This window comes from Neoarius graeffei, chromosome 15 (genome assembly GCF_027579695.1).
Source record: "Neoarius graeffei isolate fNeoGra1 chromosome 15, fNeoGra1.pri, whole genome shotgun sequence".
Classification (NCBI taxonomy): Eukaryota; Metazoa; Chordata; class Actinopteri; order Siluriformes; family Ariidae; genus Neoarius; species Neoarius graeffei.
In genome coordinates, this window is record NC_083583.1 from 71,667,720 (window position 1) to 71,684,846 (window position 17,127).

General features: G+C 41.0%; 1 protein-coding gene across 3 annotated transcripts in view; it reads right to left on the minus strand.

Moving 5' to 3' along the window:
• The window catches only part of ccdc50a (coiled-coil domain containing 50a), a 72,624-nt gene that overhangs the window by 17,622 nt on the left and 37,875 nt on the right, over window positions 1–17,127 (minus strand). For 2 of the 3 annotated variants that reach the window (XM_060941826.1, XM_060941825.1), the window contains exons 3-7: window positions 15,161–15,290; window positions 14,308–14,398; window positions 6,968–7,070; window positions 548–1,375; window positions 8–132 (exon numbers count right to left, since the gene is read on the minus strand). In XM_060941826.1, coding sequence (XP_060797809.1) covers window positions 8–132; window positions 548–1,375; window positions 6,968–7,070; window positions 14,308–14,398; window positions 15,161–15,290 — 1,277 coding nt within the window. The remainder of the gene's footprint in view (window positions 1–7; window positions 133–547; window positions 1,376–6,967; window positions 7,071–14,307; window positions 14,399–15,160; window positions 15,291–17,127) is intronic. The other variant, XM_060941827.1, reaches the window with a different exon arrangement.

A 17,127-nucleotide genomic window follows, 5' to 3' on the forward strand; every position in this document is an offset into this window, starting at 1 on the left:
TGGGTACCATGAGCTCCTCTTCCTGTAGTCTGCGTGCCACCTCCATGTCTTGGAACTCCTGGGCTCGCAGATCTATCTGAGACAAACTGTGTATTGCTTCCCCCATCCCATACTCCTCCTGCACACTTTGTCCTACAGGGAGCACCAAAGAGCCAAGTTCATATAATTCTAACATGTTAGAAACATTGGTTTATACATCAAGGCTTGTATAAGCACTGATGATCAATCACAAGAAAGAAACTTGATTTGTATGATCACAAATCCATTTGACAAAAATATGGTTCCAGGAAGAAAAAAAAAACTGGAAGAATCTGGACAAGCTTAGCTACCATTCTGGTTGCAATATGGATTTGTGCCATGTACTGAAAGAGAAGAAATCATATGTACAATTACATATTGGTCAGAGGATTCACCCAAGAAGCCACAAGGAAGTGAGTTTGGAAACAGTCTCAGATTATAGATTGGTTAAAGCCCTTCCACCAGTTCACCCAACCAAGGGCCAGGGAAAAAGCACAACAGAATGGAACACAAGGGCCCTTTTGCATACCTTTATACCTGGGGATTTGCCCTTTAGAGTGACTTCTAGAGCTGGGCTCTTCAAACACCTCATCATTGCTGTAGAGCCTCTGCCTGTTGCTGTAGTCTGCATTCTCCTCGCTTTCTTCTGAACAATGCTTACTGGAAGATGGACCATCCAACTCTCGGCCTCTGCTTCTATCCCTATGCCAATGTCTTTCCCCATCCCTTATTCTTTCCTTATGTCCACGTTTCTCTATTTCCAAGTCCAAATCTCCATCTCTGCTTCTGTGTCTATAGCCATTTTGTCCCATGTCCACTTCTTTGTGCCGGAGTCTGTCTCTACTGGGGTCTGTATTCAGCTTATCTTGACTTTTGTCTCTATATTGTGCCTTCTCTCCTTTTCTCCTTCTTCCTTTCTCTTCACCTCGATCTTTCCTCCTTGTCCTGTCCCTGTCTGATGTGTCATCTCGATACACTCGCTCCTTCATGGTCATCTCCTGTTCTTGGCTGTAACGTGGTTCTTCTTCTGCATATCTGTTTCTTCTAGCTAAGTATTCCTCTGGGTATTTAGTCCTTACCTCTGAGAGGTGATGCTCAGGCGCTTGCCTTCTTGCCTTGCCTTCATTTTTCCCTCGGTTCTGTTCAGATTTATGATGCTCTGAGACTCTTGAGGGCTCTCTTTCAACAGGGTATCGGTTTTGATTACCATGACTGTCCATTCGTCTATTTTGGTCCAATTTTTGAGTGCAATGATCTGGAGATCCACTACGACTGAACTCTCGGTGTCTTTCCCTGCCAGACACTGGCAAATCAGAGCCTGGGTATTCCACACAAGGGTCTGAAGGGTGTCGATACGCTGGTTTGAAGCATATGTAGGGAAGACAGAATTGACATAAAAGTACTGGTCATCATTCTAATGTGCAGAGTAGCAATAGTATGCTTATGTAGAGTCATGTTTTAAATAAATAAATAAAATAATCTTGTGCATGATCTCTGCATTTCTGTTTATTTGTGAAGAAATTCAGGAATAAACACTCTGTATCTGCAATAAATATCCAGAATAATATTTTACACATTTGAATAAATCAGCCTAATATCTGAATAGTTGAATTATGCTCATACTATAAGTATGCACTGAGAGGGCCGGTGGAATTCATTTTACAGTAAAGAGATGTCTGCAAAAGTTTGAGAACCTCTAAGCTAGAAACAAAAAGAAATTTGGACAAACCTACTCAGTCATAGGTATTTTGTATTTTAATTGTTCTAAACACTGAAGACATCAAAACTATGAAATAACACATGAAACATGTTGGAAATGTGTTAAACAAAAAAAGTTTCATATTTTAGATTCCTTAAAAGTAGCCAGTGTTTTACCTTGATGATGCTTTGCACACTATAGATGACTTGCAGCCACGTGATCAAAACGTGCTACGTCATGAGCGTCCACTATGATGGTGGATATACAAAGCAACTAGGACGGCAGCTGCTGAAAGCGTGTCTGTAAACAATGCTGAATTTTCTCAGTATTACCACAATTTGAACAGTCAAGCAAAAGATAGATGTGTGTGGTTTTGTCCCATATTATTTAAAAACGTCAGACTTCTCTGAAGACAGGATGCTTCTACCGACCATAGAGTATGAATACAGGTCATTTCGTCCAATAGTTAAGACATATGCACCATCAATTATTTTATCTCATCTCATTATCTGTAGCCGCTTTATCCTGTGCTACAGGGTTGCAGGCAAACTGGAGCCTATCCCAGCTGACTACGGGCGAAAGGCGGGGTACACCCTGGACAAGTCGCCAGGTCATCACAGGGCTGACACAGATAACCATTCACACTCACATTCACACCTACGGTCAATTTAGAGTCACCAGTTAACCTAACCTGCATGTCTTTGGACCGTGGGGGAAACCGGAGCACCCGGAGGAAACCTACGCGGACACGGGGAGAACATGCAAACTCCGCACAGAAAGGCCCTCGCCAGCCACAGGGATCGAACCCGGACCTTCTTGCTGTGAGGCGACAGCGCTAACCACTACACCACTACAATTATTTTATATTTCAGGTATTTGTTTATTTGTTCGAAAAAAAGGAGGAATTCTCAATAGAATTTGACCGAAGCAAAACACATTTTTGTAAAGCAATTGAGTGCCATAGTGCATGCGCTTCGACACTAAAGAGCGTACTAAGGGGGTAACCATGTTGGCCCGTGCCACTTGCAGACCCTGGGATGAGTTCACTCCCTTGTCATTGCAGGCTGCTCGCTTGCATGTCTATGTTTCCGGTTGGATCATATTAAATCTTTAGGTGCGGAGCAGCACTCTCACAGGGAATTAATTTGTGAATCCTGGGCCAAGGAGCGGTCCTACCAACCAGAGACCGTGCTCTTTCAAAGGAGGAGGCTTAGAGGGAGGTGCCTGTAAAATTTGGCTTTGCTGTGAGCTCCGTTGGCCGAGTTATTCATTTTTAAAGCCGGCTGGATCATGTTAAATCTTTAGGCGCAGAGCAGTGCTCATGTGGAGCTTTCGTTTGTGAACACAGGAATACCGGAAATATAAAATAATTGATAGTGCATATGAAAAAGGCTTTGGACGAAATGTCTTAACTACTGGACGAAATGGTCACTGAATTAAGTGTCCTGATCCCCTTGTCTCCTCTCCGTACTAAGTCTCAGAGTTTCCTCGCCCTCCTTCCGAATCACAGACGGAATTCTAAAAAATCGGAACGTGCCACGGTCACGAGTACTGCTGTGACCACAACCATATACAGCACAAAGATATGGCATAGCTAAAAGAACGCTTAAAACAGTGGAAAAACAAAGAGTTGTGCACGCATGACTATGTTTTGTATGGAATGTCACTTGACCCTGCATTTGCATCTCCACCAACATGGCCGACATCCGGGTTTCTATTTTGCTTTGATGTCACTTGCAAGTCAGGGAGTGGTATTATCTCAACCAGCTTCATGAGGTAGTCACCTGGAATGCTTTTCAATTAACAGGTGTGCCTTGTCAAAAGTTAATTAGTGAAATTTCTTGCCTTCTTAATGCGTTTGACATCAAACAGTAAATAGCCCTATTCCACAACTGTAGTAATCTATATTATGCCAAGAACTGCTCAACTAAGGTAAAAGAAATGACATTCATCATTACTTTAATACATGACGTGTCTTAATTAGAGATGAAAGTAGAGCAAAGAAAAAAAAACCCTGAACTTTTGAAAGTCAAACTAAGATGGGGGGGGCAACGTCCCCCGAAAATATTTTAATAACACGCAAAACCCTGCACTCTAGTGCATTTTAGTACTTATTTTCACTAAAACAAGTTATAACTTTTAAGCCTTTTTCTTTCATGTACATTAATGATTAACATGTCAAAAATATCACATTTAATTCCCCTAGTTAATGAGTAATTTTCAGGAGTGCATTTAGAAAACGCAGTGATTTTCCTGCTACACAGTTCATTACTTTGAAAAAATATCAGACAGTTGAAGGTAAACTCAGCAAAATCCCTAAACAGTCCTGTTAAAAAGTAAAAGGTCTGTTAGAGTTTCTAAAGCTTTCAGGTTTCAGTGTTGGGGACATTGAGCCTCGTTTATCAATCTTTTAGTAGAGTTGTGCGTTTGCAGAAGCTAAAGTGAACTAAAAATTTCCAATTCATATTTATGCAAGTTGAAGCCAATTGTTTACATTAGCTCGTATTGTCTGTAAATTTAAACACACCAATGAATACCAAATTTCTCATATAAATCAGGGGCGTGGGGTGTGTGTGTGTGTGTGTGTGTGTGTGTGTGTGTTGTGTCACACACTGACTGGCAGCCTGAGTACATTATGTAACAAAAAATAATTACCATTGCTAGTTTTAGGCAGCTTAGAAACTGGCTCTTCCATTGTTTGCTGTTTCTTCCACGTTTTCTTGATGATGTGTTCTAGAAACGGCACTAAAACTTAGCTTCGAAGCCACAAAATGCAACTTTGATGGGAAAAAATATATATATAATAAATTGCTTACCTCTCTTCACGTCAAAAGAAGGAGGAAAGTTTTGCTTGTTTTGACATGGCGAATCATCAACACAAGACGAAATACTCGTAATTCGCAACTAAAAAGACTGCAGCTACACTGGCAGCTTGAACATGCTTTCTAGTGCAATTGTTTTGCACTTGCGCAGAACGGTGTCAGTCCTGCGCGCCTTAGCATGTGCACCTTGGGCGCGCGCGCCTCACGAGCTCCGGCACGCGCGCCGTTAACAAAGAACACCTGTTTTTAATCAATGAACTGTGTTTGGGCTATTTAAGGACCGCGCCCATACAAAGACGATGCGAAGTATTACGCCACGTCTAGGAACACGAAAAATAAGAAAAATAAATTTCTCCATTCGGAAAACCGGAGATTTTCAAGAGTTTTGTCAAATATCCGGATTTCCGGGTATTTCGTCATTAGCGGAAAAAATCCGGAGGAATTTTCATGAAAATCTAAAAATCCGGAATTCCGGGAAAATCCGGAACACTTTCATGACTACTTAATTAAATAAAAATAAAGAAAAAACATTGAATTAGAAGGTGGTGTGTCCAACCTTTTGACTGGTACTGTATGTGCCTTTACCATTTTTTTTTTAATGAACACTTCCCAAAAGCCCTTCACTCCACCCCATTTTGGTCTGCTTGAAAAGAGAAAACATGGCTAGAGCTGGTAAGAACTCCATGCAACCTAATAATTCTCTGTGAGCATAAACCAGACTATGTGTTGGAAATAAAAGCCCCAAAAGAAACAATGTCAAGAAAAACAGTAAAACCAAAATAAACCCTGTTATCTCTTTTCCATGGTGGAGAAATGTATTGGTGGAAGGGGAAGAAGCTGGACAAAGAATCTGAGACATTGCTCCTGGACACAATCTGAATAAAACTTTGAATGTCTGGGTTTTTTTTTTACATATCAAATCAATACGTTAATAATCAATTGAGAGAGCCAGGTAAGGTAACACTTTGGCTGAATTGCCTTCTTAGAAATGTATATCATCAGCAGCTATGATCAGCCCACTGCAGGGTGAAGGCCCCCCTCAGTTGGTGCCAAAGGTCCATGTATGAAATGTATGTAATGGCAGCTAACAGGGCTCATCACAAAGAAAAAGCAAGTCAGAGAAGGCACTTATATATATATATAAATAAAATATAAAATATATATATTTTTAGGGGGTGATGTATAAATTAGAACTAAACGCCTTATCTTATGGAATGATCACAAACATTAAACATTTCAGCCATTTATCTATTTTCAGAGGTAAAGAAGCTGCAAACGTTCTCACGGAAAAAAAAAAAATCAATTCTCAAAACCAAATTATGCATGTCTTTTAAATGTCTCGTAAATTTGATGATGTTCCACAGTGCTGCTACTCATCCATTTTGCTTATCTACACTACATTTAAGTGTATATGGGTGCAGCCTTCGCTTTAAGCCTTCAAATTCAATTACACACAAACACATATCAATATTGGTGCACAAGGGCAGGCCAGAAAAGATAGTGGCATCAGGTGAGTAATGGAGGAAATCTTGTTTTTCCAGTTTTGTGTTGTTTACCACAGAGAGTAGTCATTCTCCAAGGCTGAGACAGAACAGTAGTGAGTCCAGTGGCTGTTCACAAGAGTCTTTATGAAGAAACTAAGTCTTCATGACCAGCTACTGCTCACCTAAACTGCAGCTCTTAACATTTTTACACCAAATCAGCTGTTTTTTAGCAGTTGAGTTTTTAGCAGTTGAGTCTTGTTGCAACAGTGTGTGGATGGCATATTTTCAGTGTCGTCTTTTCACAAAACACTTGTCGACGGTAGAAAATGGAGTGTGCATATATACAGAGTTATACAGTAACCACCAAGCGCTTGGGGGGGAAAAGAGTTGTTAAACTCGTCTTACTTAAATGTACGCACGGGAAGAGTTTACATGCAGGAATGTAGAAAAGGTTACAGTAGAAAATTTCACTCTTTTTCATTCCTATTTTGGGGGGAAAAATATTACATAAAATCAATTAATAGGAAAGCGTGCATTTCCAGTTACAACTCTTTCTCAAATGCCTGGTGGTTACCGTAAAACCTTGTACATTGCCACACTCCAGTTTCCACCACTCCAGTTTCTTTTATTTAATACTGACAAGTTGCTAAAGAAACCAGCACCTATGAGAACAACTCATCCAACGTATCTTTATATTGTGCCTGAAATTTTTGAATAAATCAAACCTATAAAAGACACAAACATCTTCACCAACTTCCAAATGTCTCTTACAAGACCACAAGAGGGAAAAAAAAATCAACATTTGTGTATTTATGACATGGTTTGACCCAGAAATCTACAAGATATCATGGTGCACTCATTTTCAATGCAGTAAAACCCTGGACAGATCACAACTATGCATGCATGAATACACACACACACAATTACTATTTACTCATACATACCTCCTTTGTCTTCATAATACTGCTCTTCCAGTTTGGCCTCCAGCTGCTTCTGCCTCCTCCGTTCCTCTTTCATCTCTCGCTCCTGCAGCTTACGAGCAATAGCCTACATTAAAACACAAACACAATGTTTATTTGGAGTTAAGTAGTTTTCAGCTTTTTTTTTTTTGACTCCAGGCCGTTTCAGTCCAGAGTTCAGTATAACTGTTAAAGTGTGAATGCTGTTTTCGAACCCAAGAGATGTCCCGAGATATCAATCCCTGGCTCTCTGAGAGTCTGGGGATCACTATAACTTGATTCAATTGGTCCCATTATGTCATGTTTTTACTGTTGTGATGCTTGTTCTGATTACTTATATCTAAAACCAGACCTTCACTGGACTGAAGCACTGTAATTAGGACCATGTTTTAATGGATACCAAGTGTCCAAGTTGTACTTTGTTGGCAAAACTTGTAGACGTGCATTAATAGTGAAGATAGGAATGAGAAATATCTTCGTCAAGTGTAGTGATTAGGCAGGAACTTTAGCTTTCTTGTAATTGAAGACTTGCATGTTGTGATGATATCAGGTTTAGATTTGGCTGACTCTCAAAGATTTTATCCATAATTCATGTTTTTGTCAACTTTTTACATGTTGCTTGGGGTTGATATTTTATTATTGAGCACAACTGTTGCACTTCTGGAGCGCTCAAGCCATAATTATAAACCACACTGGAGTTTCTATGGGGTTCCTAAACTTTTTGGACAAATGACCCCAAATGGATATTTTAGACTTTCTGTTATCTCCAGCACTGACCACCCTGCATTTTTTTTTAAAATTCTGGATAGATGATTTAAGACATGTAAATACATACATACAAAAACAATAGATGTTTTGGGATACATGTGTTTATTTTCTTGACTTCCACTGAATCATGATCACACAATATTATCCTTGACTTGTAAGTGACGTCAAAGCAAAATAGACACCCAGATGTCAGCCATGTTGGTGGACATACAAACGCGGAGTCAAGTGATATTCCATACAAAACAGTCACGCCTGCGCAACTCTCTTTGTTTTTCCACCGCTTTAAGTGCTCTTTTAGCTATGCCATATCTTTGTGTTGTACAGTATATGGTCACAGCAGTACTCGTGACCATGGCATGTTCTGATTTTTTAGAATTCCGTCCGTGATTCGAAAAGAGGGCGAGGAAACTCTGAGGCTTAGTACGGAGAGGAGACGAGCACAGCTGAACAACACTGGCAGGGCTGATCTAACCAAAACAGCTCATGGTCGCATTAATCATTTTATCTCAGGTGAGATTCAAAAGCTTTCTCGATATTATAACCCCGATTCCAAAAAAGTTGGGACAAAGTACAAATTGTAAATAAAAACGGAATGCAATAATTTACAAATCTCAAAAACTGATATTGCATTCACAATAGAACATAGACAACATATCAAATGTCAAAAGTGAGACATTTTGAAATTTCATGCCAAATATTGGCTTATTTGAAATTTCATGACAGCAACACATCTCAAAAAAGTTGGGACAGGGGCAATAATGCCGCTTTTCCACTACCAACGCGGCTGAGTTGGGCTGAGCCATGCTGTGCTGAGTTGGGCTGTCGAGCTGAGTGGGGCTGTTGGAGTTGCATTTCGACTACAACCGCGCTGAACCGTGCTGGCTGGAAGTGGGTGGACACATTGGGTGGAGTTAGCGAAAGTGGGTGGACATCACGTGATGTCGTTAGGCGGCGCAAACAGTGACATCAGTGACCTTTTAAGCGGTAGTCTCACGACCCGGATAGTAAACAATAAACATGGAGGACATGGAGTCGTTAGTGTTGCTGGTCTTGGGGTTGTGGCTTGTTGTCACCGACAACGCCAACAGATACTGGCAAGAGCGTATAGATGAGGCGAGGCGAATAAGGCTTCAGAAATTCTCGTAATTCGTAATTCTTCTTCTTCCGGGTTTACGGTGTTTACAGATCCCAGCGTGCTTGCGGGGCGTGTGTGGGCATGTGAGGACACTCCTCCTCACCAATCAGTGCACAGGGGAGTGTCTCCTCACGCCCCTAGCCCCACTCAGCTTGGTTTGGCTCGCTTCAGCCCTACTCCAAAACCGTGCGAGTTTTGGGTGCTGAGTAGGGCTGAAGTGAGCTGAGTCGTGCTGCTCTGAGGTAGTCGAAACGCAAGCCGTGTCGGGCTGAAGTGAGCTGAAGTGAGCTGAAAAAGGGTAGTGGAAAAGGGCCATAAGAGGCTGGAAAAGTTAAAGGTACAAAAAAGGAACAGCTGGAGGACCAAATTGCAACTCATTAGGTCAATTGGCAATAGGTCATTATAGGGCTGAACGATCTATCGTTTTCGACCGAAAATCGCGATCTCAGACAACACGATTTTGGGATCGTCAAAGCCGCGGTTTTTCTCAGTGCTCCTAAACTGACCCATGTTTTGTTTCATCAATAAATTGTCCTCATTTTTTACACTACAGACAAAAAAAATTACGTTCAGGAAAGCCTTGTGGCACTCAGTGTGAAAATTTCGTGAATATCTCCTTCCGTTTTCGTGTAAATCCCCGTTATTTGGAGTGAGCACTGTGAGGAAAAAGTGCGCTTTCTCTGTCTCTGAGTGCGCGGGTGGGGGAGGGGCTGCTCGCTCGCTCTCTCTCACACACACAGGAGGGAGGGGCCCTGCAATAGCGACTGCTACAGCAACTGCATCACTCTTATTTCCCACAGGGGAATTGTTGGCTCTAGTTATAATTTATAATGCTTATGTACATTATTTTACAAAAGTGCAATATTTTGATGCTGCTGAGCCATTGATCAACCTTTTTTTATGTCTGATATGTTGTAGATGGGAAAAGTAAAAGAAGCAAAAGTTTACTTAAAGATGGCTCTCTTTTTATTATTTTAAGTTATTATAACTTGTTCCTCAGGCACTCAATGTTAATAAACAGGCCTACATTTGAAATCTGTTGAGCTCAGTTTTCATTCTTGCATTAGCTTTATGGAATTCATTGTATTAATTAATTTGCACTGAAACTTGATTTAAAGAAAAAAAATCGTGGTTGAAATCGAAATCGCAATATCTGCCAGAAAAATCGCAATTCAATTTTTTCTTAAAATCGTTCAGCCCTAGGTCATTAACATGACTGGGTATAAAAAGGGCATCTTGGAGTGGCAGCGGCTCTCAGAAGTAAAGATGGGAAGAGGATCACCAATCCCCCTAATTCTGCGCCGACAAATAGTGGAGCAATATCAGAAAGGAGTTCGACAGTGTAAAATTGCAAAGAGTTGGAACATTTCATCATCTACAGTGCATAATATCATCAAAAGATTCAGAGAATCTGGAAGAATCTCTGTGCGTAAGGGTCAAGGCCAGAAAACCATACTGGGTGCCTGTGATCTTCGGGCCCTTAGACGCCACTGCATTACATACAGGCATGCTTCTGTATTGGAAATCACAAAATGGGCTCAGGAATATTTCCAGAGAACATTATCTGTGAACACAATTCACCGTGCCATCCGCCGTTGCCAGCTAAAACTCTATAGTTCAAAGAAGAAGCCGTATCTAAACATGATCCAGAAGCGCAGACGTCTTCTCTGGGCCAAGGCTCATTTAAAATGGACTGTGGCAAAGTGGAAAACTCTTCTGTGGTCAGACGAATCAAAATTTGAAGTTCTTTATGGAAATCAGGGACGCCGTGTCATTCGGACTAAAGAGGAGAAGAATGACCCAAGTTGTTATCAGCGCTCAGTTCAGAAGCCTGCATCTCTGATGGTATAGGGTTGCATTAGTGCGTGTGGCATGGGCAGCTTACACATCTGGAAAGACACCATCAATGCTGAAAGGTATATCCAGGTTCTAGAGCAACATATGCTCCCATCCAGACGACGTCTCTTTCAGGGAAGACCTTGCATTTTCCAACATGACAATGCCAAACCACATACTGCATCAATTACAGCATCATGGCTGCGTAGAAGAAGGGTCCGGGTACTGAACTGGCCAGCCTGCAGTCCAGATCTTTCACCCATAGAAAACATTTGGCGCATCATAAAACGGAAGATATGACAAAAAAGACCTAAGACGGTTGAGCAACTAGAATCCTACATTAGACAAGAATGGGTTAACATTCCTATCCCTAAACTTGAGCAACTTGTCTCCTCAGTCCCCAGATGTTTACAGACTGTTGTAAAGAGAAAAGGGGATGTCTCACAGTGGTAAACATGGCCTTGTCCCAACTTTTTTGAGATGTGTTGTTGTCATGAAATTTAAAATCACCTAATTTTTCTCTTTAAATGATACATTTTCTCAGTTTAAACATTTGATATGTCATCTATGTTCTATTCTGAATAAAATATGGACTTTTGAAACTTCCACATCATTGCATTCTGTTTTTATTTACAATTTGTACTTTGTCCCAACTTTTTTGGAATCGGGGTTATATCATGGAAGAATTTTATTTTGTGTTGCTAGAATTTTGCTATAAAATGAACATTCTCTTGTCGCGGTTCACTCGGTCATTGTTATAATTTTAACATGTATTACCATTTTGCTTCTAGGAGCACCAGCAAAATTATATGATACAAACAATCCAGACTGGGCACCCACTCAGAAAATGGGCTGCGTTTCGTCCAAGGTCCAACTTGATTCTTCGACAGCTAAACCAGATAGAACGCAATATCTGGGTACTTGACGGTCGGTAGAAGTGTCTTATCTTCAGAAAAGTCTGACTTTTTTTTTAATAATATGGGTCAAAACCACACATATCCATCTTCTCTTTGTATCAAAACTTCACTCAACCGTTAAAATCATGGTAATACTGAGAAAATTCAGCATTGTTTGCAGACATGCTTTCAGCGGCTGCCATCCTAGTTGCTTTGTTTATCCACCATCATGGCGGGCGCTCATGACGTAGCACGTTTTGATCACGTGGTTGCAAGTCATCTATTGAGAAGCTAACAGAGGTGGCTGGACTGAGAAACTTGTCCATTTTTAATCCTGAATTCTTAGGCAAATGCAGTATCAAGACAGTAAAATAGACTAAAATAGTATGTACACTTAATTTCCTTGTGGTTTGTTTGAATTTGACTCACATTTCAGAATCATCTTTCGGCTGCTCCTGTCAGGGGTCACCACAGCAGATCTGTTCCGCATATTTGATTTAGCATAGGTTTTACACCGGATGGCCTTCCTGATGCAACCCTTCCAACCCAACCCTCCCCCAATCTATCCGGGCTTGGGACCATGCAACCCTCTAAGGCCAAGTTTACATTAGACCGTATCTGTCTCGTTTTCTTCGCGGATGCACTGTCCATTTACATTAAAACGCCTGGAAACGCCGGGAAACGGGAATCCGCCAGGGTCCACGTATTCAATCCAGATCATGTCTGGTCCGGTGCTGTGTAAACATTGAGAATACGCGGATACGCTGTGCTGAGCTCTAGCTGGCGTCGTCATTGGACGACGTCACTGTGACATCCACCTTCCTGATTCGCTGGCGTTGGTCATGTGACGCGACTGCTGAAAAACGGCGCGGACTTCCGCCTTGTATCACCTTTCATTAAAGAGTATAAAAGTATGAAAATACTGCAAATACTGATGCAAATACTGCCCATTGTGTAGTTATGATTGTCTTTAGGCTTGCCATCCTTCCACTTGCAAGTGGTAAGTGACGCGCATTCCCAACATGCACTGAGATCACACACACAGCGGCTCAGTCCCAAATCACTGCTCGTGCGCTTCACTCGCGCGCTCTGTGAGCTGCGCAGGGCCGGAGTGCGCACCCTCCAGAGGGCACTCGCTGTTCAGGGCGGAGTGATTTGGAGCGCAGGATGCCTGCGGAGCCGAGCGTATCCGTGTATTGGCGTTGCTGTGTGCACGCGAATCGTGCATTGGCGTTGCTGTGTGCACGCTAATCGTTTTAAAAACGTTAATCTGATGATCCGCTGATATGGTCTAATGTAAACCCCACCTAAGTATGCACTGGCTTGTGCAACTCCAGTGGCTGGGGATTGTACCTAATCTGCGTGTCTTTGAACTGTGGGGGGAACCGGAGCACCCAGAGGAAACCCACATAGACGCGAGGAGAACATGCAAACTCCACACAGAAAGACCCTCATCGGGCGTGAGTTTCAAACCCTGAACCTTCTTGCTGTGAGGCGACAGTGCTAACCACTACACATCACGTGCCACCACTCATTACATTTCAGAATAACAGCACACAAAATGTGTCATCTCTCACAACCCCATTTGAAGTCAAACGACCCCACATGGGGTCATAACTCCTTGTCTAAGGCTACATCCACACGACAACGAGATTTTTTTTAAAAAATATCGCGGCCACATGGGCAACGGATCAGTAAAATATCAGGTTCATATGGCAACGCAACGCTTGCTGAAAACGATGCAATACACATGCCACACCACTACGTGCGCTGTAAGACGGTCCCATCGGAGACACCAGAACAATAGAAGTAGACGCATGCGCATAAACCCCTTCTTCTGTAGCATCAACCACAAAGTTTTGATTATTAGTCAGTAGCGTAAAATAGTATCTATTGTCTAAGACACTTATTTATATTTCATATTAAAACGTCTATGTACATTAATACATAGAAAGCCTGGCCAGGTGCTGAACGTGCTTCTGCCTTCACTTTAAGAGAAATTCAGGGCGAGCATGAGCCTAGGTTCTTCCGTGTCACTGTCACACGCACACACCTTCTCACTCCCTGTCCTATGGCTATAGTCCCTTTAAATCACGTGCTCGTTTTTTTTGAATGGAGACGCGGAAAGAGGAATGAACGGGGGTAGATAGAGAGAGAGGAATGAACGGGGGTAGAAGGAAGCCAGTACGCCAACATTCTGAGATCCTCCAGAATTCTTTAATGGTCCGGAATAAATTGAATGCTACACGTTGATGGATTACTTTGTTCTTCTACACCCTTTTTGAGGAATGTATTGTCGGACTTAAACCAACATCTGAAGAGGTGAGATCGCTCCTTTTTTTTCCCCTATTTTTGCTGGCGGGATTGTCATGTGGTTGTGACGTCATCGTAAACAAATCCGTTCTACTCATCCAGATGACTTCGCAACGGCGCCGTTGCCAGATTTTTCCACTCTGGAACCCGTTCTCAAAAGATTTCGTTTTGGGGCACCCAAAACGCCGGTGCCGTGTGGATGCCAGGCCGAAACGATAAACAATTTTATCAGATTCACCTGAATCCGTTGCCGTGTGGACAGGGCCTAAGTTTACAGGCCTTAAAAGAGCAAGTTTTTCCTGTGGGGGAGGGGGGGAAACAAACAGAAAAACTCTGACATGTCCCTGGTAATCAGTAAAAGTTCCTTTGATTCTAACCTCATCCTTAGCCTCCTGCTGCTTCTGTTTCTCAGCCTGCCGGACCAGCTGCTCCTGAATCTCTTGAGCAATTTCGTTGTCAATGCGTTCACTAAAGACAAAAATAAATTAATTAATTCAAATACGAAGTGCCATTAAGCATAGAACAGTTCTTGGAGAACAGTTAACAGTGCAGTTAGCGCTGATTGCAGGTCTGCTACCCCTGAAGAGGAATAATTCAAAATGAGCATATATTTTTTTCAAAAAGCAATAAAATTTCTTAGTTTCACCATTTGATACGTAGTCTCTGTACTATTTTCAATGAAATACAGGGTTTCCAAGATTTGCAAATTATATTCTGTTTTTTTAATTTGTTTTACACAGCGTCCCAAATTTATGGAATTGGGGTTGTACCTGTTATAGGTGCCAGACTCGATGCAATGCAGATGTGCAGTAGCAGTTATCAAAAACAATGGTTATGCAACTAAATACTAGTTCAGTTTGAAGCGAAAAATGTAGACACTGCTTTTTTTTTTTTAAACAGATTAATATTCCTTTTCTTTGCTTCCTGTAAAAGCATAACGCAGACTTGATAAAATTTGCTAAAGCTTTGATTTGGAATTGAATGTGTAATATTTCCACTATATTTGAAATATGGACACAACAGCCATTTAAAAAATTTCACTTTATTCACTTTTTTTTTAAAGCACTGTTATTTACTTGAACACAACTGTAATTTGTTGTTTTTATTAGTGACAACTCTAATGCTGAATTCCCATGCAAAATGCATCAAGGCTGTGTGTTCACTGAAGAAAAAAAAAAAAAGTGTAATTACAGTTCTGTCCCTCTATTTATGTATTTCTGGGCTGCTCACATGTCTTGGTGCTGTTTCTGGCTTTGGGCTTTAGCCCACTGGTCCTCTTCTTCTTGGAGCTGCTTGGCCACCCGAAGATCCTGCTGCACCAGACGATTCTTGTGGATGTTGGAGGCCAGATGGCTCTCAACTACACAAGTAAGCAAGAACAGGGAAAAGGTAAACAAGAGTGCTCTGAGAGCACAATATCCCCACCCCCCCATTGGCAACTCAGCCATAACTCTGGTAAAATGTGACTGAATTGAACGAAATTGCAATATGCGTATTACCTACATATAACAAAGAATGCTGCCAAGTTTCGTGAAATTCCTCCAAAAATTGTGAGAGGAGTTGATTTCAGAAGGTGAGTACGCTTCCCGGGACAGACGGACGGACAGACATCGCCACGAAACAATCTCCTTTTGGGCCTTTTGGCCAGTGGGGGATAAAAATGGCCACGCTTAACAAATCATTCTACACTCAGTAGTTGTTTCTACACTTTAACACACAGAGGCCTGGTTTATTTGGAGTTTTTTTCCCCCCACTAATTTTTATTTCTAACTGCATACAGTACACTACCAGTCAAAAGTTTCAGGAGTGAGCTTCACTCAGGAGTTCCCAAATAGGACGTGCACTTACTGGCTGTATCTCCGAAGGTCTAAATAAGAATGAGTTTGTGGAAGAGCAATTCCAGCGTTATGGACGCGACACTTGAACTCAAAATGGCAACAAATGACCCAGTGCATGTTTTATTGTCTCCCAGTATTTAAACAGGTGTTGCATATTTTAAGGCTGCACCATACTGGAGAAGTGATAGAACAAGAACAATTCCCATAGTACACCTAGGGCATGCCAGAAAATGCCAATAAAAGATGCGTTATGGATGTGACAGAAAAAGTATCACTTTTCTTGGGTGACTGTGCATTTTTATCAAACTCTGTGAAATTGTAAACCTAATGTCGAAATGGAGATATCCATTTGATAGAGGGGTCCAAGGTGAATATTAAAAAATCTTTGTTTAAAATATTTTGTATTTCATGCAGAGTTTCGGAAGGATATGGATATGGATGTGACGAAATTCCGTTACGGATGTGACGCGTCTGAAATAGACATGGCATATGTTTAAAAAATCAGCAATTTAACCACCATAACCCTTTGAAAAACTCTCTAAATATCAGCTAAAACTATCAAAGTTCTTAAATAATATTTAGGATGGCTATTGTTTTGCTGTTTTGTGGATTTTAGCATACATTTCTGTGGCTTGTGGCAATAATATAGAATTGTACATGATCAAAGTTGATTTTAGCTTGGGGTTTACATTATAAGAAAGAAAGACTGACAGTGACATATTAGGTTGGTGACAAATTGGTTCAACTTATTCACATCTGTAAAATACAGGCCTAGGTGATATCTCTGGGAGTGGTTTTGATGTATTACATGTTGCTTTATTTTTGCATGGTGAGGTTGACATTTACATGGAATTGCCCGGAAACAGTTTAATTATAAGTAAAAACTACTAGATTTTGATTCCAAAATACATTTAGTACATGAGCATTTTTGGATGTTGTTTTATGGTGAAATATAGTATGGCTTAATACTAACAATATACATTTATCAAACAATTTTTTTCCATGTCTATTACCGATTTTTTTTTGATATCCAGGAAACCACACATGTTGGTTTTGTTCACAGCCAACTGGATATGAGGATTTACGATTCAAGTTTTTATGAAATTTGGCACAGTGATTGAGGACAGTGTCAGTTACCTACACAGCAATTTGTGTGTATATAACTCAAGTGCTCTAGCGCCACCAACAGGGCATAGATGGACATATGTTTGCAATAATAATTCCGCAATGCTACATCGTAAAAATGCAAGTCCGCTTTTCTCTGATTCATTGGATTATGAGTGTAACCTGAATAAAACTTGTTTCTCTATTTTTTTTTTAAATTCAAGACAGTTGGTCTATAAAGTTATTTGATGGAGT